The sequence below is a fragment of the Phycodurus eques genome, chromosome 1 (assembly GCF_024500275.1).
Source record: "Phycodurus eques isolate BA_2022a chromosome 1, UOR_Pequ_1.1, whole genome shotgun sequence".
Taxonomy (NCBI): Eukaryota; Metazoa; Chordata; class Actinopteri; order Syngnathiformes; family Syngnathidae; genus Phycodurus; species Phycodurus eques.
Window position 1 is genome coordinate 43,426,433 of NC_084525.1, and position 27,378 is coordinate 43,453,810.

Here is a 27,378-nt window from a genome sequence, read left to right on the forward strand (position 1 = left end):
AATGCATGTTTTTGGGATGTGGGAGGAAACCGGAGTGCCCGGAGAAAACCCACGCAGGCACGGGGAGAACATGCAAACTCCACACAGGCGGGGCCGGGGATTGAACCCAGGTCCTCAGAACTGTGAGGCTGACGCTCTAACCAGTCGTCCACCGTGCCGCCCAGCTCCTGTCCTATTCTATCTAAAGTGGGATCAGCACAACAGTTCCAGTCCCCCCTCCTCAGATGATATCTCTTATTGTCATCAAGCAAATCTGTTCCTACCACCTTCTATAGGGTACTCACAGTCTACACAAACTTTCTAACATCTGGAAAATATTCTGGTACATCAACCGTTTTATCGAATGTATCCTCCAAAAAATCTATCTATTTCTTTCAGAGGGTACAGATCCTTACTTTGGAAAACGCTGTCAGCAATTGAAGCACCATCAGAGTCACCATTAGTCTCCAGCCCCATAGCCTGGCTACCATCACCATCCCGAACCTGCTCTATTATGCTAAGATCATCAGTGTTTTTACCCTGTCAGTAGCCTTCAGCTGCTGTCTCACATCACTAGCCTGCGCCATTTTCATCCGATCAACAATACGATTCTGTTTTACAATTTGCATCTCATTCTTACGTTCAACATTCTCAATAATATCACTATTTTCCTCTACCTTCGCTGCCACCAATCCGGGGTTCTCCGCCGTCGACACAGCATTCACACTCATAGAGCCCACGGCAACGGGGTCAGGCTCAGCCATCCGCCCCTCAACGTCAACGACCCTAGCTTCCACAACCGGACCTGCCTCGTGGCTGCCTCGTGGCTATCAGCTGCAGCAGGTCTCACTATAGCATTGTTATGCAGGCACGTGACCCGTTTATGACCACGCTCAAAACATTTAATGCTTCCCGAGCTTGCATACACAGTTTACATTCCTGCCTCATGACGAACACGGAAAGAAACATGCAACGTCTGCGTCGGAGAGTCTAAAAACATGAAAACCTGTCATCTAAATGACTAAACATGCTTCAGTTTTTCATCCTTACATCCTAGCCCAACATTACGAAAACCACTACCAAACTTACCAAAACGCTTCAGCTCCCATTCCAGTGCCTCGTTCAAAATAAACGGAGGGACGCCCACACAGTGATCCATGTTGACGGTACGGCCAGCGGGGAAACTGGGATAAACTCGTCATTTAGAATTAATCCATTCTCTATAAGTTCCATTACATGTTTTTGATGTTTAAAAAAGAAGACCACTGCTTTATTCATGCGGGATGCATTTGAGATATGTAAATATCCCACCTGTTCGCCAACAGCCAGCAGCACTTGCTCCACTGTGAAGCAAGGCTGTGGCACAATCCGCACACCATGCCTCAGAGACGGTGGCGTCTCAGGCGGCGCCATCTGGCCACGAGGCACGCACAAACCGTACAAAAACAAGACTAACCTCTATTTATACACCAAAAGCCTACACCGTGAAGATACAATAATCACACTGTGAGAAAACAAGTATTTACATAAATATACAAATTTATTCTTCCAAATCTCCCTCACACTTCTTTGAAACACACCACCACAGAAGAAGAAGAAGAAGAAGAAGCAGCAGCAGCAGCAGGAGCAGCAGAAGAAGAGACTTTTGGCTTTTCTGTCAGTTCGCCACAGCAAGTCACTTGCATGAATAACTGATTAACTAGATGTCCTAGGCAAATGAAATTAAGTAGGCTACATATTGAAAAGTAAGAGTAATTCCTAAAAAAAAGTCTAAATATTAAAACGGGTATAGATTTTATAACTGATTTGAAAACACTTTGCCCGATGTACACCATCTGTGACAGGACACATCTTTTTAGCCTCGCACTGATGTTTTTGTGCCATTCCAAATCTGCTTTTGACTTGCTATATTTTTATTGAATTTCCTCAAAAATGCACTGCACAGTCTTGTTTGACAGTACTCAACCATATTCTAACAAACAAAATGCCTATTTGTTGCTTGTGAATGTCATTCTTTGCCTGGACAAAAAAAAGGAAACGTCAAACTAAATTTTAGCTCTAGTTGAACATTAAAAGTTTAGTCAGTTTTTTTACAGAGGCCCTACTAAGGCCTAGGTGGCCTTCTCGATCGATTTTGCAGCATAATTAAATGTATCATCTGGTCATCTAGGTCCATTTGTTCTAGCAGACTCTGTTCCACGGTCGCCATTGTTGTTGCTTTGTTCTTTGTTACGGAAAGGAAAGTAAAAACGGCTATTGGAAATGGCCAAGAAATGCAGAGGTAACTCCACCCTGTGGCGTCCTAGCCAATACCAGCCATAGGGACACCCCTGACTTGGAGGAGAACTGCAGCACACTTTCAAAACAGCGCGCGTGGGTTGCGCTCGAGTATAAAGGCAAACTGTGTGCGGGATAGCCTCAGTTGCCGTCCACGCAAGTATATGTCTATATGTGGGAGACGGTTTGGGTTTCTTCTTAGGTTCATTCATTTATGTGACTAAAGGGTTTTTCTTCTTTTTTTTTTTTTACCAGTCTTGTTCAGCTGCATGACCATGCAGAATGGTGGATCTGTATGCCGACAGTTTTGGTGTTCAGCAGGGGAGTTTGAAATATTCCCTCTGCTTATTTGCAAATGTTTTAATTATTCTGATGTTTATTGAAAATGCAGCCGGACAGAAAAAGAGTTTTAGGGGACAGACAGAGGAACAGAATGGACAAGGGGAATATGGGTGCAAACCACAGCTGAAAAAATAGTTAGTCTAGATATTTGACCACGTTACAACAGTCAAATCATGTTCTTATTTGTGTATGGGGGGGGGGAGACAGTGAGGACATGCAACAACTAGCCAATAGAACACAATGAGAGAGGACAGAAAAGAGCAGGACAGGACAGGGTGTGGGAAATGAGCAAGGCAGTGACAGTGACCAAGTCAACAATCTTCACCTTCTTTTATTGGGTCGATGACGCTATCAGGTATGTTCCGTGATTTCAGAAATGAGTGTGAAAAAGCTTTCTCAGACGTCTCTTGTGCGCACGATGACCAAACTTTATGGTGCGTGCAAGAAACATGTTTTATTTTCCATAGAAGACATTTCATCTTCATTTTGTTCCCTTTTCTTAACTAATATTTTATGTTAGTTTTATACAACATGAGTGTTAAGTTCATTTGTACATTATAAAATAATCTGTAATCAGTCATTTTGAAGAGGCAACATCAGCAACAAAATTTGAGGAAGCATACACACGTATGTGTGTGAGCCCCTGTTCGTGATGGATTGGAGATGTTGGTTGTTTGCTGTTAATGGGGTCCTGAGGTGATGCTCAACCCTGAAAGGAGTCCCTGATTGGATTGATCCACTGCCCTTTGGTTTACAATTAAAACAGTTTAATAGTGCACTCTCCCAGAAGGCATGCTGGATCCGTGTCTCTTTTGCGCCTTGGGGCAGGAAAAACAAAAGTGCCATGAGAGGAAGGAGATGGGAACCTCTTGGGAACAGTGAAACAGCATCGGAGCCCTCCATTTCTGGGCTTCCTGCCAAGATAATGTTTCATCTCAACCAGCAATTCCTTGTTATCGGAAAACATGATTACAAGTAATAATCATAGTAGCTGCTTGGGTTTCTCCTACAGCAGTAAAGGTTGTAGGTCACAATCTTTACATGTACATTAAGAAAACAAATATTTGTCCATCCATCCATTGTCAACACTGGTTATCCTGGTTAGGGTTGGGGGGCGCTGGAGCCTATCCCAGGACTTTGGGCGAAAGGCGGACTACAACCCGAACAGGTCGGCAGTCAGTCGCATGGCACATATAGACACGAACACACATTCGCACTCACATTCATACCATCACTGAGTGGGAACCGAACCCACGCTGCCCGCACCAAAGTCACCATCAGTGAGTCAAAACAAATATTGGAAATACAAATTTAAACCGCACTTCTAAAATGCGTCTAAACTCCCTAATATGAGGGTGTTTGACTGACTTTTTAAAGCTCACTTAGCACGCCCAGGCTATTGGCATGTATACTGTACATGTTCATCAATGGAATATTGAATCCAGCGTTTTTCGCATGCTTCAAGTATTTATGGTAACAACATTTAATTCACAAGAGAAGAAAAGGAGGCCGGGTGGAGGGTGTGTTTACACAGATGAGGTAATACATTCATGCTCCATCAGTTTAAACAAAATCTTACAAAGATAGCGCAGCATACCTGTATAATATGAAACCTCTGTTTAAAAAGGTGACAGCATGATGAAGCAAATCCATATATCAAACATTTATCATAAAAATTTAACATTGTCTATTCTAGGGGTGTCAAACTCATTTTTGTCACGGGCCACACTGTTGGTACGGTTTCCCTCAGAGGGCTGCTATGACCGTGAAATCTTCTCGTCATAGTATTATGTATACACAAGAAAATGATAGATAAGTTTTCAAATCAGAAGTCAAGAATAATAGTTTGTTCAACTATTGTTCAAGTTACTGTAAAAATAGGGGTTTGGTCCCCCCCCCCCCCCCCCCCCAAACAAAATGCTTGCAATATCTCAATGTTATTATTTATGATATATTACAATGTGAAATGTTGGTACAGAATCATGTAAGTTGAGGCAAATGATTTGCTTTCGCTGGCCACATAAAATGATGTGGCGGGCCGGATGTGCCCCTCGGGCTGCGGGTTTGACATCCCTGTTATTTGGCTTTATTATATCCTCTTTGATCAGAATCAGAATCAGAATCATCTTTATTTGCCAAGTATGTCCAAAACACACAAGGAATTTGTCTCCGGTAGTTGTAGCCACTCTAGTACAACAGACAGTCAATTTACAGAACACTTTGGGGACATAAAGACATTGACAAAAAACAATTGTGCAAAAAGATGCAGAGTCCTCTAGCACTTAGAGCAGTTCGAACGACTAATATTGCAATAGTCCGGTGCAATGACCATTGTGCAAAGGGCGCTGAGACTTCAAGGAGTGTATGCGGTTTAAAGTGACGAGTAGTGCGATCATCTGGGACAATGTTGGTTGTGCAAATGTTACAGATACTCCTCAATCAGTGTGCAAATGGAGCAGATGCTACTCTGGCAAGAGTGGCCAGTATATGCAAATAGTGCAGCATGGCGAGACAACTACAGTGAGTGCACGAGTAACACATAATTGGCCCCACAGAAATGTGACAACGAACTCAAGTCAAAAAATTGCCAGCTTGTTGTAATGGAATTATAGGTTAGGTGTTTAAGAAGTTGATCGCAAGAGGGAAGAAGGTGTTGGAATGTCTACTAGTTCTAGTTTGCGTTGATCGGTAGCGCCTACCTGAGGGAAGGAGGTGGAAGAGCTGGTGACCGGGGTGCGGACGGTCCGAGAGGATTTTGCACGCCCTTGTCTTAGTTCTGGCAGCGTGCAAGTCCTCAATGGTGGGTAGGGGGGCACCGACAATCCTTTCAGCAGTTTTGATTGTCCGTTGCAGTCGGAGTTTGTCCTTTTTTGTAGCAGCACCAAACCAGACTGTGATGAAGAACACAGGACTGATTCGATGACCGCTGTGTAGAACTGTCTCAGCAGCTCCGGTGGCAGGCCGTGCTTTCTCAGAAGCCGCAGGAAGTACATCCTCTGCTGGGCCTTTTTGAGGACGGAGTTGATGTTGTTCGCCCACTTCAGGTCCTGAGAGATTGTAATTCCCAGGAACTTGAAGGTCTCGACGGTTGACACAAGGCAGCTGGACAACGTGAGGGGCAGCTGTGGCGAAGGATGCCTCCTGAAGTCCACGATCATCTCTACCTCATCTCTGTTCAGCTCCAGGTTGTGTCGGCCGCACCACAGCTCCAGCCGCTCCGCTTCCTGTCGATATGCAGACTCGTCACCGTCCTTGATGAGGCCGATGACAGTGGTGTCATCTGCAAACTTCAGGAGCTTGACAGTCGGGTTCGCTGAGGTGCAGTCGTTCGTGTAGAGAGAGAAGAGCAGCGGAGAGAGGACACAACCTTGGGGCGCCCCAGTGCTGATGCTGCGTGTGGATGAGGTGGCCTCCCCCAGCCTGACCTGCTGTGTCCTGCCCGTCAGAAAGCTGTAAATCCACTGGCAGATGGCAGGTGAGACGCTGAGCTGGAGAAGCTTGGTTGAAAGGAGTTCAGGGATGATGGTGTTGAACGCTGAGCTGAAGTCCACGAACAGGATCCTCGCGTAGGTCCCTGCACTGTCGAGGTGTTCTAGGATGAAGTGCAGTCCCATGTTGACTGCATCATATGCCGCAGACCTGTTCGCTTGGTAGGCAAACTGCAGGGGGTCCAGCAGGGGACCTGTGACACTCTTGAGGTGGTCCAGCACGAGACGTTCAAAGGACTTCATGACCACAGATGTCAAAGCGACAGGCCTGTGGTCATTCAGACCAGAGATTGCAGGTTTCTTGGGGACTGGAATGATGGTGGAGCGTTTGAAACAGGATGGAACTTCGCACATTTCCAAAGATCTGTTAAAGATCTGAGTGAAGACTGGAGCGAGCTGGTCCGCGCAGACTTTGAGGCAGGACGGGGACACGTGGTCCGGTCCTGTCGCTTTGTTAATCTTCTGTTGTTTGAAGATGCGTCTCACATCCTGTTCATGGATGGTTAACGCAGAAGTCAGAGGTATGGTTGTGGTCGCGGGTGCGGCCGGGTGGGTGTGTGGAGTGAAACTGTCCTTTTCAAATCTGCAATACAAATCTGATACTCTTCTTCTGAAAGGTGTTGCTTGAGAATTAAAATACAGTACATTTTTTTTGTTTTAACAGTACTTGATTTCATATCAAATTATTATTTGGTGTCTTTTGTGTTAATGTTGTTTACTTATTTGACATGTATTTTGAGGTACTCCAAAGTTAGTTTACATACAGAGAGTTACAGGAATTTACACTGTATCACAAGCCAAAGGCCAAAGCAGGACTCCTGTGGTTAAAGCATTTTCATTTCAAGTGGGTCAAATCAATTTTATTAACGGTTAACCAATGAAAATTGCTGCTGTAATTTGGTTCTTTAGATAAGCCATGCAACTTTCTATGATCCAAGGTTTTGAACAGGTGTCATACAGGTGTGTGGCCACAGCGGGCACATCTGATGTTGCTCACAGTGGTCCTCAATGCGCTCAAGGAGCTTGTGTGTCTGCCCAGACACATGAAAAATTAGAGGGAACATTGCTCCTAACCGACTGACAACTACTGTATCAATGAATCATGTGTAACTACTGTATTGATGTACTGTATGTGCTGTCCTAATCTATTATTATTACTGTTGATTATATGTGGACCCGATGAAGATTAGCAAACTGGTACGGCAGAAGCTAAAGGGGATGTCGGCAACGGCTGCTGCTTGACACAGTCATTGATATTTTCACCAAAATACTTTGCCGACAACTCCAAAAATAGTCAATATCCAAAGTAATTTAGCATAGGATCACCAGCACTTGCTGAAATTACGATCATCCAGTGATTTTAAGTTAGTAAACAACAGACAATGGCAGCCTTTTTCATTTTCCTTTTCCGGGACACACTGAGAGCAAGCGCATCGTCAGATTTACTTCTCAGAAAACAAGAATAATAATATTGCATCACGTCCATATAGTTTTCTATTGTGTCCGAATCCTACAAACGTGATTTTCGACACCGAAAACACTTTTTGCAGTCAGATTTGCGCTGTAACAGCCACGAGGAATGTTTTTATCTTCCAAGAAATACTAACATAACATAGATAACGTTAATGAAAAAACACATAAGAATCTGAAAATTATTCCTGTTGACGTCATTGCCTCCGAATAAAGGAGGACAGGGTTGTCAAACTTTTTTGTTGTTGTTGCGGGCCATATTATAGTTATGGTTTCAGAGGCCCGTTACGACTGTGGCTCATCATATTATTATATATACACAACCAATTGATGGATAAGAGGGTTTTAAATCAGAAGTCTAGGATAATTGTTTGTTCAACTATTGCTCAGTTACTGTAAAAAGGGTTTTGGTAAAAAAACAAACCAAAAAAATATGCTTTCAATATTTCAACTTTATTATTTATTACAAAAGACAATTTGATGTTGATGCACATGATTTGATTTGCTTTCACTGGCCACATAAAATGATGTGGTGGGCCGGATTTGGCTCCTGGGCCATGAGTTTGACATGTGTGATTTAGAGTCATGAAATCCTTAAATTCCTTGCAATTGTACGTTGAGGAACATTGTCCTTAAACTGTTCGACTATTTTCTCACGCACTTGTTCACAAAGAGGTGAACTTCACCCCAACTTAGCTTGTGAATGACTGAGCCATTCAGGGAAACTCCTCTTATACCCAATCATGGCACCCACCTGTTCCCAATTAGCCTGTTCACCTGTGGGATGTTCCAAACAGGTGTTTGATGAGCATTCCTCAACTTTCTCAGTCTTTTTTGTCACCTGTCCCAGCTTTTTTGGAACGTGTTGCAGCCATAAAATTCGAAGTTAATTATTATTTGCTAAAAACAATAAAGGTGATCAGTTTGAACATTAAATAGCTTGTCTTTGTAGTGTATTCAATTAAATATAGGTAGAACATGATTTGCAAATCATTGTGTTCTGCTTTTATTTATGTTTAACACAACGTCCCAACTTCATTGGAATTGGGGTTATACTTCTCTCTCACTCCAGACTTCCGCATGCAGTACCATACTTCCTTTCTGGGTACTCTGTCATACGCTTTCACTAGATCCACAAAGACACAATGTAGTTCCTTCTGATCTTCTCTGTACTGTTCCATCAACATCCTCAAGGCAAATAATGCATCTGTGGTATCTTTTCTAGGCATGAATCCATACTGTTGCTCCGAAATACTCACTTCTGTCCTGAGACTAGCCTCCACTAGTCTTTCCCATAACTTCATTGTGTGGCTCATCAACTTTATTCCTCTATAGTTCCCAGAGCTCTGCACATCACCCTTGTTCTTAAAAATGGGTACCAGCACACTTTTCCTCCATTCCTCAGGCATCTTATCATCCGCTAGAATTCTGTTGAACAAGCTGGTCAAAAACTCCACAGCCACCTCTCCTTGATGCTTCCATACCTCCACAGGAATGTCATCACCACCAACTGCCTTGCCATTTTTCATCCTCTTTAATGCCTTTTTAACTTCCCACTTACTAATCATTGCCACTTCCTGTTCCACCACACTTGGCTCCTCTACTCTTCCTTCTCTCTCATTTTCCTCATTCATCAACTCCTCGAAGTATTCTTTCCATCTAGCTAGCATACTGCTGGCACCAGTCAACATATTTCCATCTCTATCCTTAAGCATTGTCCCCTTTCAAATAAACTGATTTAAAAAAAAAAATAATCACCCTAACCTGCTGCACATCCTTCCCATCTCTATCCCTCTGTCTGGCCAACCTGTACAGATAATTTTCTCCTTCTTTAGATTCCAACCTGCCATACATGTCATTATATGCCTCTTGTTTGGCCTTTGCCACCTCTACCTTTGCCCTGTGTCGCATCTCAATGTATTCCTATCGCCTCTCCTCGGTCCTCTCATTCTCCCACTTCTTCTCAGCTAACCTTTTTCTTGTATGATTTCCTGTACTGTGAGGTTCCACCACCAAGTCTCCTTCTCTCATTTCCTGCCAGAAGATACACCAAGTACTCTCCTGCCTGCCTCTCTGATCACCTTAGCTGCAGTGGTCCTGTCTTCTGGAAGCTCCTCCTGTCCAGCGAGAGCCTGTCTCACCTCTTCCCCAAAAGCTGCACAACACTCGTCCTGTCTCAGCTTCCACCACATTGTTCTCTGCTCTGCCTTTGTCTTCCTAATCTTCCTCCCCACCACCAGAGTCATCTTACACACCACCATCCTATGCTGTCTAGCCACACGGTCCCCGACCACTACCTTACAGTTGGTAACCTCCTTCAGATTACATCGTCTGCACAAGATGTAATCCACCTGCGTGCTTCTACCTCCGCTCTTGTAGGTCACCCAATGTTCCTGCCTCTTCTGGAAAAAAAGGTTCACTACAGCCATTTTCATGCTTTTTGCAAAGTCTACCACCATCTGTTCATCCAAGTTCCTTTCCTGGATGCCATACTTACCCATCACTTCTTCATCACCCCTATTTCCTATACCAACATGTCCATTACAATCTGCACCAATCACGACTCTCTATCTGTCTGGGATGCTCAGAACTACTTCGTCTAGCTCCTTCCAGAATTTCTCTTTCACCTCTAGGTCACATCCTACCTGTGGGGCATTGCCACTGATCACATTATACATAACACCCTCAATTTCAAGTTTTTGCCTCATCACTCGATCTGATACTCTATTCACCTCCAAGACATTCTTAGCCAACTCTTCTTTTAAAATAACCCCGACTCCATTTCTCTTCCTATCTACACCATTGTAAAATAATTTAAACCCTGCACCTAAACTTCTAGCCTAACTGCCTTTCCACCTGCTCTCCTGGACACACAATATAACCTTTCTTCTAATAATCATGTCAACCAACTCCCGAGATTTTCCTGTCATAGTCCCAAAATTCAAGGTCCCCATATTCAATTCTAGGCTCTGTGCATTACTCTTCTCTTTCTGCCGAAGAACCCGCTTTCCACCTCTCCTTCGTCTTCGACCCACAGTAGCTGAATTTCCACCGGCGCACTGCAGGTTAACGGTGCCGGGGGCAGACGTTGTTAACCGATCCAGTATGGAATGTTTTAGATGAACGCTCATAATTGTTTGGCAAAGTTTTAAGCTGGATGCCCTTCCTGAAGCAACCTTCTGCATTTATCTGGGCTTGGGACCAGGCTACAGTTTGCACTGGCTTGTGCCCCCCATAGGGCTGCATTATTAGTGCATATTTAAATAGTAGCTGCGATATGAGCCTGATTTAATTTCAGCAACTAATAATAGATTTTCTTTTTTGCCAGAAATGTCCACGGTTTGTAGTTTAAATACTTGTTTGAAGTTTTGTTTTTAAAAGTTTTATTTAAGTCTGTCCTCTTCCTGTCAGCCACTTTTTAAATTACAACATTCTTGGATGCCCATCACAAACAGAGAAATGTGACTGAATTTCTTGCTTTGGAAAGGGAACCACAACTAAACATTTTCAAAAGGTTGCAAAATGAGGATAAGGTTAGGGTTATGTCATCAATGATGACACGAGGGTGATGTAATCAATGGTGACTACGATCTTTCTGATCAGTGAATAACAACTGAAGATGGTCTGCTGCCCCTTTGCTTGTTAAGGCGGTCACTCAAAGCAGTCTCTTGTTCTTCGTCTTTGATCTTGGACACACACTTACCCATACACATTTTGCAACCTTTTGAAAATGTTTAGTGATGGTTCCACTTCCAAAGCAAGTAATTAAATCACTGTTCTCTACACCATCACCGTCTTGCCTTCGGGCTGGGCGGGGACTGGCTACATTGTGGGTTTAGCGGGTTGGTGGTGGGCGTCTCGGTCTCCTGGGGATGGGGGGTGCCTGGGGCTGATAGAGGGGACCTGGGGGATAGCCTCGTTAGGTTCCTGTGGGTGGCCAGTTTTCGGGGCGCCTCGGTAGGGCCAACCTGGATCCCTCGGTGTGGGAGGTGTCCCGTCCACTGGGCTGCTCTCGGGTAGACTCCTGGGCGCGGCCCTGCCTCTCGATTGGGTGGCCTGGGGTGCTCAGCCCCCGCGGTGCAGGCACAGCAATTACAGGACACTTCTGACGGTTATAGTGCATGCGAAATGGTGTCATTTCACTTGCATGTGTCTGCAGACACACACCCCTGGGACTTATTCACTGGGTGTGGGGCAACTCATTGCGACAAATAACTTAAAACTATGCAACTTTCTTGGGTATCCCTTCACTTACACTCTGGTCCTACAGATGTTTATAATTTACATTGCCACTCCCACCACACTTCAGTTGTACAGTCAGGTTCACGACGCCTGTCCTGCATGCTACCCCTCCTGTCCCTGTCCCGTACAATCCTGTCTGATATTGTCCTGTCCTTCCCTCACAGGGTCCAGCACTACTGACCCATACAACACTCGAATCCAGTGTCATTGTCCTAATCGTATAATGCTTTACTTTCCTCATCTTGTTTACAGCTAATGCTTTGTCTTTTGTTGTCTTCTTTTCCTATATTACTTCGTTACCGTATTTTCACGACCATAAGGTGCACCGTATTAAAAGGTGCAGTCTCAGTTATGGGGTCTATTTCTGTATTTAACACACATATAAGGCGCACCGTATTATTTGGCATCAGGCATGGTCAGACATACGCTAGGTTAAAACATACGGTAGCATGCATGCACGCTAAAACAATGTTTTTAAAAAGGTAGCGGGAGCAAAACTGAGTTCGGTTGTACTTTATTGAAGTATTTAACAATGTATTCACGTTATTTTTTGTATCAATCCTCATCCACAAATCCATCAAAGTCCTCATCTTCTGTATCCAAAATGAACAGCTGGGCAAGTTCTCAATCAAACACGCCAGGTTCCATCTCCTCCTTGTCTCGTTGCCGTGCGGCTCCTCAGAAATGATGCCGGCTTTCACGAAAGCTTGAACAACACTGCAAGCAGACACGTTAGCCCAAGCATCCACAATCCATTCACAAATTGTGGCCTAACTCGCCCAGCTCTGCCTCCTACTCTCAGTAAAGCTGTTTGCCATCTGTCATCCATCGCTCCCACGCCGCTCACAACTTCACTTTGAACGCCCTTTTTAGACCGATTTCAAGCAGTTAGACTTCCTTCGTCAAGCCTCCCGGAATGATGGCAAGCTCCGACTTATTGCACTCAGTCGAATGGCGACTGTAGAGACGCTTCTCCGGGCTGTTCTTTGCTCATTAATCCATTGCTTGAGTTGATCTTCCAACTCGGGCCACCTCGCCTTTTTTCCGCGGAAACTCAGCTTCGTCTTCTTGACTTGGCGAAGCTCGTTTTCCTGCTTCCTCCACTTGCGAACCATGCATTCGTTGATCTTGAATTCTCGCGCGGCTGCTCGATTCCCATGTTCCTCCACGTAACTGATAGCTTGTAGTTTAAACTGTACTTCGTAAGTGTGTCTCTTCGTAGGTGCCATTTTCGGGGTCCTTAGCCAACAATGCACACCCCGGCACTATATACCTCCTGGGGGCGTGCCTTTAGCGTCCTCCTTCACGCGCACCCGTCCCCCTTTAATGGCCGTATGCTGTCCTCAGTCACGGCCGCCTTTCCTCTATATAAGCACCAGGAAATGCTCCCAGTCAGTCAAGCTCTGCCCCAAAAATCCGGCCGAAAGATATGAAGAATGAGTCCAAAGCCTATCTCAACAATTCCGTACTAAATTGTTCTCAGTCTTTGCACAGTTCCTGCACTTACCGTCAAACATATTTAATGTATTTAGAAACAAAACACGAAAATTAGTTTAGTTCAGCTTTAATGATAAAATCAACCAGCTGAGAACAGCGCTTATCCACAACAGCAGCATTCTGGCACCAAACATCACTGATGTAAACACAGACTGTCCCTCCACGAGTCTACTTCCTTCCACAGAGACTCAGTCAGAATGATAGCATGTGAGCTTCGCGAGCTGCATAGAGGAGTGCGGGATGTTGTCAGTGAGACACGATTCCATAAAAAGTAGAAGACTGACAGTCTGTCACATAATGCTGTGCAGAGTTCAGGAGCTGTATGTGGTTCATTGTATTGTCTACTGAGCGAACATTAGCAAGGATGAGTGATGCTATTGTGGGTCTGTGTGGGCTAGTGGCAAGCAGAGCCTGGATGCTTCGGTGCTTACCTCGTTTTCATGTCCTCTCCCTCTACCTCCGGGGCATCCTCCCCAGCTGTAATGCAGCACGCGATGGAACAGATTACAGTGCATGTAAACTGGCACTTCACAGATATGTGTGAAAAAATGTAGAGACCAAACTTACTGTTAATAACCCCATTCATTTGTGCATATAAATGTAGTCACTTTGTTGAGCCACATTCAAGAAACTATAAAAGAGAGAAATGCCCTGGTCTAGTTTGAACACCGGGCCCTCCACAAAGCCCATTTTGGCTAAAGTGAGTTTTGCCACTGTCTTCATCACGCTTGTTGACAAAAGGATGCAGCTCACGCTGCTCCCTCAATAAATCCCAGGCGCGCACAAAAGCTCTCTGTGGACTGCTGCTGAATAGATTAATAAGATTTCCATAATTAGAAAGGCCTCTAACAATAGGATCCCTCAGCCTTTGTCTCAGGGCCAACGTCAGCTGGATGCTCGTCCACTACAATGGCCGCACAGACAGTAAGGTGGTCAGCAGAGAAACATCTGTCCCCCCTGGGACCATGCAACACTCACACATGCAGTGGGAAGTTTGAATGTGCATATCCTTAAGCTCTTCTTGCAGCCAGCTGAGGTCACTGGTCAGCAGAAAGACCTGCGTTTTTAAATGTTTACTTCGCAAAGCAAAGCAAATTTCTTTACATAGCGCATTTCATACACAATGGCTTTACATGATAAAAAGCATTTAAAAACAAAGAAAAAAAACAGCTTATAAACATTTAAAACAAAGAGAAGAAAAATAAAATAAATAAAAATACAATTAAAACAGAGCACAGTGGTAGAAATATCATATAGAAAAAAGAAGAGTTTTTAACCTGGACTTAAAAGCATGCACAATTGGGGCTGACATCACTTCTGTTGGCAACTTATTCAATATGTGTGCAGCATCACCTAAAAGCTGCTTCACCATGTTTGCTTTGGACTCCACTATGAGACCTGAGTCTGTCGATCTTATATTCCATTAGCATTTCATTCATGTATTCAGGACTTAAGCCGTTTGGTGATTTATAGACCAGTAGCAGAACTTTAAAACATATTCTAAAGCTGACTGGAAGCCAGTGTAAAGACTTTAGATTTGGAGTAATATGCTGTGACCTCTTTATTCTGGTCAGTACACGAGCTGCAGCACTCTGAATGAGCTGCAGCTGTTTAATGCTCTTTTTAGGGAGTCCAGTCAGAAGACCATTACAATAGTCAAGTCTACTAGAGATAAAAGCATGGATAAGCTTCTCCTGGTCTGCTTGGCACATGCAAGCCTTCATTCTGGATATGTTCTTCAGATGGTAGAAGGCAGTTTTAGTAATTGATTTGATATGACTGTTGAAAGTCAGGTCGGAATTTATCAGAACACCAAGGTTTCGGACTTGGTCTTTGGTTTTTAAAGAGAGTGACTCCAGGTATTTAGTAACAGCAATTCTCTTTTCTTTATTGCCAAAAACAATGATCTCAGTTTTGTTGTGGTTTAATTGAAGAAAATGTTGGCTCATCCAGATATGTATCTGTTTTAGACATTGACACAACACCTCAATTGAACTGTAGTCATCTGGAGACACTGCTAGATATAACTGTGTGTCATCTACATAGCTATGATAGTCAAGATTAAAGTTCTGAAGAATTTGATCCAAGGGTAGCATATACAGGTTGAACAGGAGGGGTCCAAAAACTGACCCTTGAGGGACCCCATAGGTCATTGCCGTTCAATCAGATTGAGCACTTCCAATGGTTACAAAATAACTCCTTTCTTCCAGGTAGGACCTGAACCATTTAAGGACTGTTCCATTTAGTCCTACCCACGTTTCCAACCTGTTCAGTGGTATATTATGATCTACCATATCAAAAGCCGTACTGAGGTCCAATAAAACCAGATTAGACAACTTTCCTGGGTCAGTATTCAACCTTATTTCATTTAGCAATTTGATAAGAGCAGTGATGAGTCCGGAACCCTGATTTAAATTTGTCAAAGAGTCCATTTAAGGTCAAGAAATTGCTGAGTTAAAAATAACTTTCTCAACAATCTTGGCTATGTAAGGGAGATTTGAGATGGGTCTATAGTTTGCTAACATGGAAGCGTCCAGCGCTCTATTTTTTAGCAGAGGCTTAATGGCAGCTACTTTAAGAGCTTTTGGAAACTCGTCTGACTGAAGTGAGCAATTGATTATTTGCTGCAAATCAGCTAGCACAGACTTCACAATAGCTTTGAAAAAGTCAGATGGTATTGAGTCAAGACAGCTCGTTGATGGTTTCAGCTGCTGAACCGTTTTCTCAATTGTATCAAATTCTGACATGGTAATCGAGTTTTTCCTGGGTGGTTTCAGATGTAGTATAATTATATCATTTTGCTGATTTGTGCTAATATTTAACCTGATTGATTGTATTTTTCCACTAAAATAACAAGCAAATTCATTGCGTTTATCTGCTGTTAGGAGTTCTGGAGCTATCTGATTCGACGGGGTTGTGAGCTTGTCAACCACAGCAAACAGAGTTCGAGTATTGTTGACGTTCTTACTGATGATTTCAGAAAAGTGTTGCTGTCTAGCCCTGACTAACTCTTGACTAAAATTACGAAGACTTTGTCTGTAGAGGTCATAGTCAATTTGGAGTTTAGTTTTTCGCCACTTATGTTCTGCTTTCCTACATTTTGGTTTAGAGGTCTTTACCATCATTGTGCTCCTCCACTATGTTGTTGGTCACCTCAAGATTGTCTTAGTTTTAATAGGAGCGACAACATTCATGACATTTGAGATTTTACAGATGAAATTATCCAAAAGATCATCAACTGACTCAGCATTCACAGTTTGTGGCACAGCAACGGTCTCCATAAACTTAGTGGCGATGTTCTCATTTATGTACCTTTTCTTAATAGACAGAGGTTGTCTGAACTTTTGGAAGAATCTGTAATTCAAAGACATTAAGGATAGCCATATCCTTAATGTCAATTGATAGAATTTCAACATCGTTAGAGATGACCAGGTCTAAGAGGTAACCTTAAGTGTGGGTTGGACTCTTAATATGTTGAGAGAGATCAAATGTGTCGAGTATAGCATAGAGTTCTTTAGATTATTTTTTTTCCCATGTTATTGTCAACATGAATGTTAAAGTCTCCCGTTATGACAAAATAGTTGTAGTCAGTACAAATAACAAATAATGACAGCAGTTCTGAAAAGTCCTCCATTAATTTTCTGTTGTATCTTCGAGGACTATAAATTATTAAAACAATAACCTTTGGGTCACCTTTAAGTAAAAAACAGAGATATTCAAAAGAGCTCAAATCACCCAGTATAATTTCTTTACACTGAAATAATGACTAAAAAATAACAGCAATACCATTGCCTTTTTTCATAAAGTAAAAATTTGCTGGTGTTGCCTCATTTAAAATGGTATTACAGCTACCTTCTGTTCACCACGTTTCATTTAGAAACAAAACGTCCAGATCATGGGTTGTAATGATGTCATTAATCAACATTGATTTATTACCCAGTGACCTGATATTGAAAAGAGCTCGTCTCGCAGAGATAACTGGAGACAGGCTAAACATCTAATGTTGCAGCCCAAGTTAAATCTAGTGAGAGAATGTGCACATTGTCCTGATTTGAAAAATTTTATTCTTGGTTTCCATCTCCACAACAGTGCTGCCGCATAGATGATAGCTTTTGGATTGCTAACACTTTAAATGCGCCACCATTGGTCACACAGAGTACAGTACATGCATAACAAACTACGGTATGTACCTTTAGAGAGTAACTATTCTCCGTTTCAACACTTCCTGAGGGGCATTTGGGCAGCTGTCCAGCACATTGGTCGATGGCGGTGGGAGGGAGTAGTGGGGATTTACTGTGAAAGAAGTCCATTCTGCAGTGGCAGTACGCTGATGATGGAGTGGACAGCAGTTAGCCCGAGTACTCTAATGTCCGCTCTGGCCCGCTTCGAGAGGACGTAGCGCCTGCTGTCGACTTTGCCCTCTCTTCCTCCCACCTTCCTTCCATGGCTCCCTCCCTGCTGGAGCTTTTATGAGTTCCCCTGGGCTCTCATCCATCTCTGTCACACACAGGTCCTATTATTGGGGCTGCTCAGAAACTGGTCAGGCTGCAGATGGGAAGGGCCTGCAGGACATAGTAGCCCGGACAAAGAGCTGGGATTCTGTCCACACACATACGCAGTCATTGGGGTGTCTCAGGTTTGATGAGTGTGAGAAGCGGTTCTGGCAAGTCTTGGCCGTGGCAGTTGTCAGAGCCGAAAGCTTAAGGGAAGTACTTGAACTACTTTTGCCTTTGGGAATTTAAGGCAGTGGATTTGAATATGAAGGACGTGATAATCCCACAGCCATCTGGTCTGCTGGTCTCATCTGACTGAATAGATAATGTGCGTAATCTGAAAACACACAGTCGGAGGTTTGGAGAGAGAGTAAAGAAGGAGTAGTTTAGCAGTGAGTGAAATCTCCGGCTGCAGATATCGAGATTTGATTTACAATGCAATAAGAAGCCTGGCTCCAGATGCACAGACAGTCATGAATAATGAATCATCATGAAAAGCAGTAAGGCCAGTGGCTTTTTTTATGCACCGCTTTTGCTCTCTCTCTCTCTCTCTTTCTCGCTGACTCCTCTCCACCTCAGGCTAATTTGTGACAGATCAATAATGCCAAGCTATGTGTGGAATGTCAAGCTAGTACCTCAGCATGAGGTAGCACAAGTCTTTATGAAGTAGTTGTGATAACGTTTGCAAGTCGGCACACAGAGTGAATGTAGTTAGAGTTCCATCCATCCATTTTCTGTAACGCTTATCCTCACTAGGATCACGGGTGTGCTGGAGCCTATCCCAGCTATCTTCGGGCAAGAGGCGGGGTACACCCTAAACCGGTCGCCAGCCAATCGCAGGACACAAACAGGGAAACAAACAACCATTCGCACTCACATTCACACCTACGGCCAATTTAGAGTCTTCAATCAACCTACCACGCATGTTTATGGGATGTGGGAGGAAACCAGAGTACCCGGAGAAAACCCACGCAGGCACAGGGAGAACATGCAAACTCCACACAGGCGGAGCCGGAATTTGAACCCTGGTCCTCAGAACTGTGAGGCAGATGTGCTAACCAGTCGCCCACCGTGCCGCCGCAGTTAGAGTTCCATCCATCCATCCATTTTCAACACCGCTTATCCTGGTTAGGGTCGCGGGACGCTGGAGCCTATCCCAGCTGACTTTGGGCGAAAGGCAGACTACACCCTGAACTGGTCGCCAGTCAGTCGCAGGCACATATAGACACGGACAACCATTCACACTCACATTTGCACCGTCACTGAGTGGGAACTGATCCCACGTTGCCCGCACCAAAGTCAGGCGAGTGTACCACTACACTGCAGTTAGTGGTGATATATATATTAAAAAAAAAACTTTTGATAGACCTTTTTTGTGAGGCATGCAGGTAAACGCTCGTGGCCCCCTCATCCGCTGTGCTGTTATTTTGTTCCAGAAAATCACACACTTGCAGTGGGATCCATTGATTAAACATACTTTCCAGTCAAAGTCAAAGCAATGTGCTTTGGCCACAAGAACAGACATTCCACTTTTCCAATTTTCGATGGGAGACTGTGCTGATTAATAGCACACTATGATGCACTTCCAAACCCAACCACCGCATCTTTCTTTCTCAATCTCTCGAACCACTGTCCACCAGCACACTCACCCTCCACCTTCCATCCCCTCACTCTGTCCAGCCGACCTTGGGGCCTGTGGAGCTCTGTTGTATGCTGGGTGGGTGGGTGGGTGTATTGGTGGGTGGTAAATAGGGGTGCAGGGCAGAGAGAGGAGACATTCAGGGCAGCATGCTCTGGAAGATAACAATTGCTCCTCTGGGAAACCTGCAGATGCTGACAGTATTCAGAAAATTGTGGCGGGATCTTATCAGTGCTCCAACATATGATGGGAAAACTGCACAGCAGCATATACAGCTTGCAGACCTGCTTTCACCCATGCCCCAATTTCCCCCCCTCTTCACCTGCAGCATCCTCTTTTTCTCTGAGAAAAGTGAGCAGTGTTTGCTAGGTAGCGCAGGATAGTGGTGCTGCAAAAGCCCAAAGCAAATCACGACGTACCTTGAGTCGATTAAAGCTGACTTTGAACGAAAGGCAGGTACACCGTGGACTGGACGCCAGTCAATCACAGGGCACATTTGAGAAATTAGCATTCACACTCACATTCACGCCTACCGTATGAACAATTTAGAGTCTTCATTCAACCTAAAATCCATGTTTTTAGAATGTGGGAGGAAGCCAGAGTACCCAGAGAAAACCCATAGAGGAAATACAGAGCCGTTTTGTCTTTTTGAACAGCATTTTTTTCCCCCCACAGAGCTTTGAAGCCATGCTCCCCCTTTAACATCCTGACAGGGTTTGTGTACCCCTCCACACACTGTTCTTATTTTCCTTTCGGCTTGTCCCTTTAGGGGTCGTCGCAGGGCTTCATCCTTTTCCATGTAAGCCTATCTCCTGCATCCTCCTCTTGAACACCAACTGCCCTCATGTCTTCCCTCACGACATCCATCAACCTTCTCTTTGGTCTTCCTCTTGCTCTCTTGCCTGGCAGCGCCATCCTCATCATCCTTCTACGAATATACTCACTATTTCTCCTCTGGACGTGTCCAAACCATCGAAGTCTGCTCTCTCTCTAACTTTGTCTCCAAAACATCAAACCTTGGCTGTCCCTCTGATGAGCTCATTTCTAATTTTATCCAACCCGGTCACCCCAAGAGCGAACCTCAACATCTTCATTTATGCCACGCATGCTATACTCCAATAAACATCCTTGTCTATCCTCCAAACCAGTTACCCACTGAAACTCTATATTCTCTTCAAAAGAGAACCTCAACATCTTCATTTCCGCCACCTCCAGCTCTGCTTCCTGTTGTCTTTTCAGTGCCAGTCTCTAATCCGTACATCATAGCTGGCCTCACCACTCTTTTATAAACTTTGCCCTTCTTCCTAGCAGAGACTTCTGTCACATAACACACCTGACACCTTCCTCCACCCGTTCACACCTGCTTGGACCCGTTTCTTCACTTCCTGACCACACTCACCATTGCTCTGGACGGTTGACCCCAAGTATTTAAAGTCCTCCACGCTTGCTATCTCTTCTCCCTGGAGCCTCACTCTTCCCCCAACACCCCTCTCATTCATGCACATATATATTCTGTTTTACTTCGGCTAATCTTCATTCCTCTGCTTTCCAGTGCATGCCTCCATCTTTCTAACTGTTCCTCCACCTGTTCCCTGCTTTCACTGCAGATCACAATGTCATCTGCAAATATCATGGTCCACGGGGATTCCCGTCTAACCTCATCTGTCAGCCTATCCATCACCACTGCAAACAGGAAGGGGCTCAGGGCTGATCCCTGATGCATTCCCACCTCCACCTTAAATGTGTCTGTCACACCTACAGCACACCTCACCACTGTTCTGCTGCCCCCGTACATGTCCTGTATTATTCTAAAATACTTCTATGCCAGTCCAGACTTCTGCATGCAGTACCACAGTTCCTCTCTGGGTACTCTGTCATGGGCTTTCTCTAGATCTACAAAGACACAATGTAGCTCCTTCTGACGTTCTCTGTACTTTTCCATCAACATCCTCAATGCAAATAATGCATCTGCTGTACTCTTTTTGGGCATGAAACCATACTGTTGCTCGCAAATACTCACTTCTGTCCTGAGTCTAGCCTCCACTACTCTTTCCCACAACTTCATTGTGTGGCTCATCAACTTTATTCCTCTATAGTTCCCACAGCTCTGCACATCACCCTTGTTCTTAAAAATGGGCACCAGCACACTTTTCCTCCATTCCTCAGGTATCTTCTCACGCGCTAGATTGCTATTGAACAAGCTAGTAAAAAATTCCACAGCCACCTCTCCTCGATGCTTCCATACCTCCACAGGAATGTCATCAGAACCAACTGCCTTTCCATTTTTCATCCTCTTGTATGCCTTTCTAACTTCCCCTTTAGTAATCATTGCCACTTCCTGGCCCCCCACACTTGCCTCTTCTACTCTCCCTTCTCTCTCATTTACCTCATTCATCAACTCCTCGAAGTATTCTTTCCGTCTATCTAGCACATTGCTGGCACCAGTCAACATATTTCCATCTCTATCCTTAATCACCCTAACCTACTGCACATCCTTCCCATCTCTATCCCTCAGTCTGGCCAACCTGTTTTGATCCTTTTCTCCTTCGTTAGTATCCAACCTGGCATACATGTCATCATATTCCTCTTGTTTGGCCTTTGCCACCTCTACCTTTGCCTTATGTCGCATCTCAATGTATTCCTTTCGCCTCTCCTCGGTCCTCTCAGTGTCCCACTTCTTCTTAGCTAACCTTTTTCCTTGTATGATTTCCTGTACTGTGAGGTTCCACCACCAAGTCTCCTTCTCTCCTTTCCTGCCAGAAGATACACCATACACCAATTACTCTCCTGCCTGCCTCTCTGATCACCTTGGCTGCAGTGGTCCAGTCTTCTGGAAGCTCCTCCTGTCCACCAAGAGCCTGTCTCACCTCTTCCCGAAAAGCTGCACAACACTCATCCTGTCTCAGCATCCATCACATGGTTCCCTGCGCTGCCTTTGTTTTCCTAATCTTCCTCCCCACCACCAGACTCATCTTACACGCCACCTTCCTATGCTTTCTTGCCACACTCTCCCATACCACTACTTTACAGTCGGTAACCTGCTTCAGATTACATCACAAAATCCACCTGCGTGCTTCTACCTCTGCTCTTGTAGGTCACCCTATGTTACTGCCTATTCTGGAAAAAAGTGGTCATGACAGCCTTTTGCATCCTTTTTGAAAAATCTCCCACCATCTGTCCCTCCAAGTTCCTTTCCTGTATGTTGTACTTACGCATCACTTCTTCATCACCCCTATTTCATTCAACATGTCCATTACAATCTGCACCAATATCGACTCTCTCTCTGTCTGGGATGCTCAGAACTACTTCGTCTAGCTCCTTCCAGAATTTCTTTTTCACCTCTAGGTCACATCCTACCTGTGGGGCATAGCCACTAATGACATTACACATAACACCCTCAATTTCAAGTTTCAGCCTCATCACTCGATCTGATACTCTTTCCAGCTCCAAGACATTCTTAGCCAACTCTTCTTTTAAAATAACCCCGACTCCATTTCTCTTCCCATCTACACCATGGTAAAATAATTTAAACCCTGGCCCTAAACTTCTAGCCTTACTGCCTTTCCACCTGGTCTCCTGAACACACAATATATCAACCTTTCTCCTAATCATCATGTCAACCAACTCCCAAGATTTTCCTGCCAGTCCCAACATTGAAAGTCCCCATATTCAGTTCTAGGCTCTGTGCTTTCCTCTTCTCTTTCTGCCAAAGAACCCGCTTTCCACCTCTTCTTCTTCTTCGACCCACGGTAGCTGCATTTCCACCGGCGCCCTGCAGGCTGACGGCACCGGTGGCGGACGTTGTTAACCCGGGCCACGGCCGATCCCTCCACACACCATCCCCCAAAATTCAAAAGAAAGCCTGTTTACAGCCAAATAATAACACACACACACATGAACAAAACACACAACAATAGTTTCGCTCCCACTAGCTAGACACATGGACAGCTATGTTGATTTTATACCTTAGAAGATGACTGGCAAAAGATAAAGTGCATTTTGGGTACTATTTATATATTTGTCTGGTTTGAGTTTTTTGTTAGAATTTACATTTTATTGAGCAATGCTCATATGACACCTTTCAATTTTTGAGCGTGGAGGGAATCCCACAAACAAAACAATGTTACCATGTCATTACTTTTTCCAGACTGCTATTACATTTTTTTTTATTTGCACTGTGCCTCCTATCATAAGGAAGCAGTTTGATGGGAATGTTCCTTAGCAAAGAATTTCAAAGAAAAGCAAAACATTTTTGAACACAATTATAATGACTAATTTCTTTTTTGTCAGGCTTATTAAAGATGCACTGGAATCCAGAGCATGCCCAGCCCCTCAGCCAGTGGCCTGAGCAACACCTAGACGTGTCCTCCACCACCTCCTCACCGGCAGACAAGTCGGAATCCTACTCCGGTCGCAGCCGCAGCTCCTACTCTTGGGCCAATGACGACATCTCCGCCCTAACGGCTTCCAATCTGTTGAAGCGCTATGCTGAGAAGTACTCCGGTGGACTGGACTCAGCGTACGAGCGGGCACATGCTGTGGGCACCTACCCAGATCCGGGTGCCTTTGGGGGCCTCAGTGGCCAGAAGACTGAACTGGAGCCCTGGCCAATGACACACAGCACTGATGCCTCCTATTCTCTCGTGCCCCGCGGAGGGCACGAAAACCTGTCCACTTCAAAAGGTATGGCCACGAGCGCTGGCCCTGCTGGGATTAGCAGTGTGTCGGTGGTGAACAGCAACCTCTCAGACTCCGGCTACAGCGGCAGCAGCTCCTGCAGTGGTTCCAACGACTACCCCTCCAGCTATAACAGCAGCTATCTCTCATCTGGATACTGTCCACAACCTGGTGCAGCACTTCCTCCTGCCTCCCTTCATACACTCCAATCCACCCACACTCTGGTACCCAGCTATAGCCCTACCACACCTGTCTACAGCTACCCACCCAGCACATACCCTGCCCAGAACAGCATTGCCCCCAGCTATAGCCACCCCACTGCAACATTCTTGCCCTCAGGTCTGCCAGCGCCCACTCCTGTTCCCCCCAGGCCATCAGTGTTAGGAGGCAGCTACAGTTACCAGAGCACCAACATTGGCACATCGGAGTCTGGTGGGGCGTTGAAAAGAAAAGTCTTTGACATGGCTGGAGAAGAGAATGAAGTTGGGGGCAACGCTTGTTACAGGAAATTCAGCTATGACCCATTGAAGCCTGGAGGAAACTCGCCATACAGCGTCAGTGACAAAGCAGAGTGTTGCGGAAACAGCTACAGCAGTTCGGCAAGCAGTACAGATCCACAAAACTTTAAGCCCAACAAGCCCTCCTCGCAGCCCCTGGTATCTCCTCAGTATGGGCCAGCCGGAGAGTACAGTCCTCCGGCTGGCATGACAGGAGATAACGCAGTGGCGAAGCAGGCCTTCACCCAGCAGGAGAAGCACCAGCAACAACAGCGCTCTAAGGCCCAGAAACGCTCTTCATTGTGTGGTCCCACTCTTGATACTCTGGAGAGCCTGGATCCATGTGTGTTGGACCTTATTAACAAGGAAATTTTGGACTGCAGCCCAGCCCTAAGCTGGGGGGAGTTGGCTGGCCTCACCCATGTCAAAGTTGCCTTGGAGGAGGACCTGCTGTGGCCTGTGTTGAGGCCCAGTCAAGTGATACAGCCACCAAGACGCATCCTGCTGTTTGGTCCCCCTGGAGGGGGTAAAACCACCTTGACTCATTCTCTGGCTTCACAAATCGGAGCTTCCCTCTACCGGCTGAGTGGCACCTTGTTGACCTTGAAAGGGAAGGCTGAGGCGGAACAAATTCTGGGGTCTGTGTTGCAGGTGGCCGGCGCACGGCAGCCATCAGTGGTGCTGCTCAGCCAAGTGGAAACCATGGAAGAGGAGGGCCTGAGAGAAACACTCCGCAACTTCTTGGAGAAGGCTCAGCTGAGCACAGGTTTGGTGATTGTTGTGTGTGCCACCAGCAGGCCAGATCTGCTGCAAGATGCGCTCCATCGTAGTTTCGCCAAGCGCTACCACGTCGGCCTGCCAGATGTGGGCATGCGTAGGCAAGTGCTGCTGCAAGCGCTTTCACCTCATGGCTACAGTCTGAGCGAGCGGGAGCTGAGCGTGGTGCTGCAGCGCACTGAAGGTTACTCCGTGTGGGAACTGCTGCAGCTCGTCCAGCAGGCTCTCTCCTCTGCATCAGCCCCTGCTGGAGCCATCCATGGCAAACCCCCAGCCTTCACAGACTTTGAAAATGCCTTCTGCAAGGTGTGCCCACACAGCACGACAAAAGAATCGGACACTAGTATAGAGTGGGGCAAGCTGTATAACCACTGAGGAGTCAGCCAGTCACTGTACTCTGACCCGCTCCTTGAATGTTTGGTTCTTGTTTTTTTGTTTTTTTTAAAAATAGAAATCATGCATCCAAAAGAGCCAGCCAAGCTACGACAAAGCTGAGAACAAATTCTCTTTACCTGCATTTGTTTGGCTATGAATATCCACAGTATTTCCTTTTTTTCACCCAAAGAAAAGAAATGTTAACTGACCTTTATGAGTGGTGTAATGTCTAAATGGAAAATCAGATAGCTATTTGGATACGCTCAGCGATCCAGTTTAGCCTGGGTCCAGGACAATATTAATGATTTGTTGTTAGATGACGTGGCCCAAGGTAATGGATAATCAGGGTTGGAAAATCCCCCCATTTTTCGGCTTCTCTCAGGATCCTATTTATTGAGAGTCCACTTCCATGTATATGCTCAAGCTTGTGTTTATCTTTGCTTTGGGATCAACAACATTCTTTGACCAAAAACACAACAAGCCAAATTGTTTTAATCAAACCGGATGGCAAAAGCCCCTATGCTAGCTAGCTGCTCGCCAAATACAGTAACAGTTACACCATCCAGTTAAATGTTCTTTACACGTCTCTTTATTGATTTCACCACAACACTTACGCTTAAATGTGATCAAATAGTTGTTTTATTCCCACTGGATTGCTGTCCTTAAATTTTACATCCACCACAATGAATGGCACGCACATTCCTCCTCAACTGCTGTGGTCTCACCTGCACATCGTGTCTTTTTCTGTTTGTTTTCTATGTCGTCTTGTTTGAAATGCTCAGGAAAAATGTCTTTACCTCAGAAATAAGAAATAAAGAATGTATGTAATCTTTAGGGTCTCTGGTGAGAAGTGAGGAGAAAACCTCTTAAAAGACCCTTTGCAGCTGGGCTTTTATCCTCGGGAGAGAAACTTGAATTTGGTACAAGAGTCACATTGAATGTAATTCAGGTATTTCAATATTCTGATGTTTGATGCCATAAATGCATGTATTATTACCACCCCAATTCCAATGAAGTTGGGACGTTGTGTTAAACATAAATAAAAACAGAATACAATGATTTGCAAATCATGTTCAACCTATATTTAATTGAATACACTACAAAGACAAGATATTTAATGTTAAAACTGATAAACCTTATTGTTTTTAGCAAATAATCATTAACTAAGAATTTTATGGCTGCAACACGTTCCAAAAAAACTGGGACAGGTGGCAAAAAAGACTGAGAAAGTTGAGGAATGCTAATCAAACACCTGTTTGGAACATCCCACAGGTGAAAAGTATATCATGTATATCATTAAATATACGTTGAACATGATTTGCAAATCATTGTATTCTGTTTTTATTTGTTTAACACACCGTCCCAACTTCATTGGAATTGGCGTTGTTTATATGAATATATTAATGTCTTTCTTTTATGTTTCTATCCTTTATTTTGAATGTAGTTGATGGTGGGATATTGATTGTCTTCAAGAAATATCAGTATAGGCTACAGAACTTCGTTTTTGTTGCACAAACTGCTTTTTGTTCTAGTTTACGATGAAACAGTAAGATTGTGTAGCTTTCAGAAAAGTCCAATGTAAAAGTGTTTTTAGAGTGTGTCTTTCTTTAAAGTGAAGCCAACAT

The 27,378-nt window shown here is 44.6% G+C and overlaps 1 protein-coding gene across 1 annotated transcript in view; it reads left to right on the forward strand.

Moving 5' to 3' along the window:
- The window catches only part of fignl2 (fidgetin like 2), a 48,530-nt gene extending 22,777 nt beyond the window's left edge, over positions 1–25,753 (forward strand). The window contains exon 3 of the mRNA XM_061665166.1: positions 23,718–25,753. Within this exon, the coding sequence (XP_061521150.1) occupies positions 23,718–25,753 (2,036 nt within the window). The remainder of the gene's footprint in view (positions 1–23,717) is intronic.
- Positions 25,754–27,378: the final 1,625 nt, after the last annotated feature.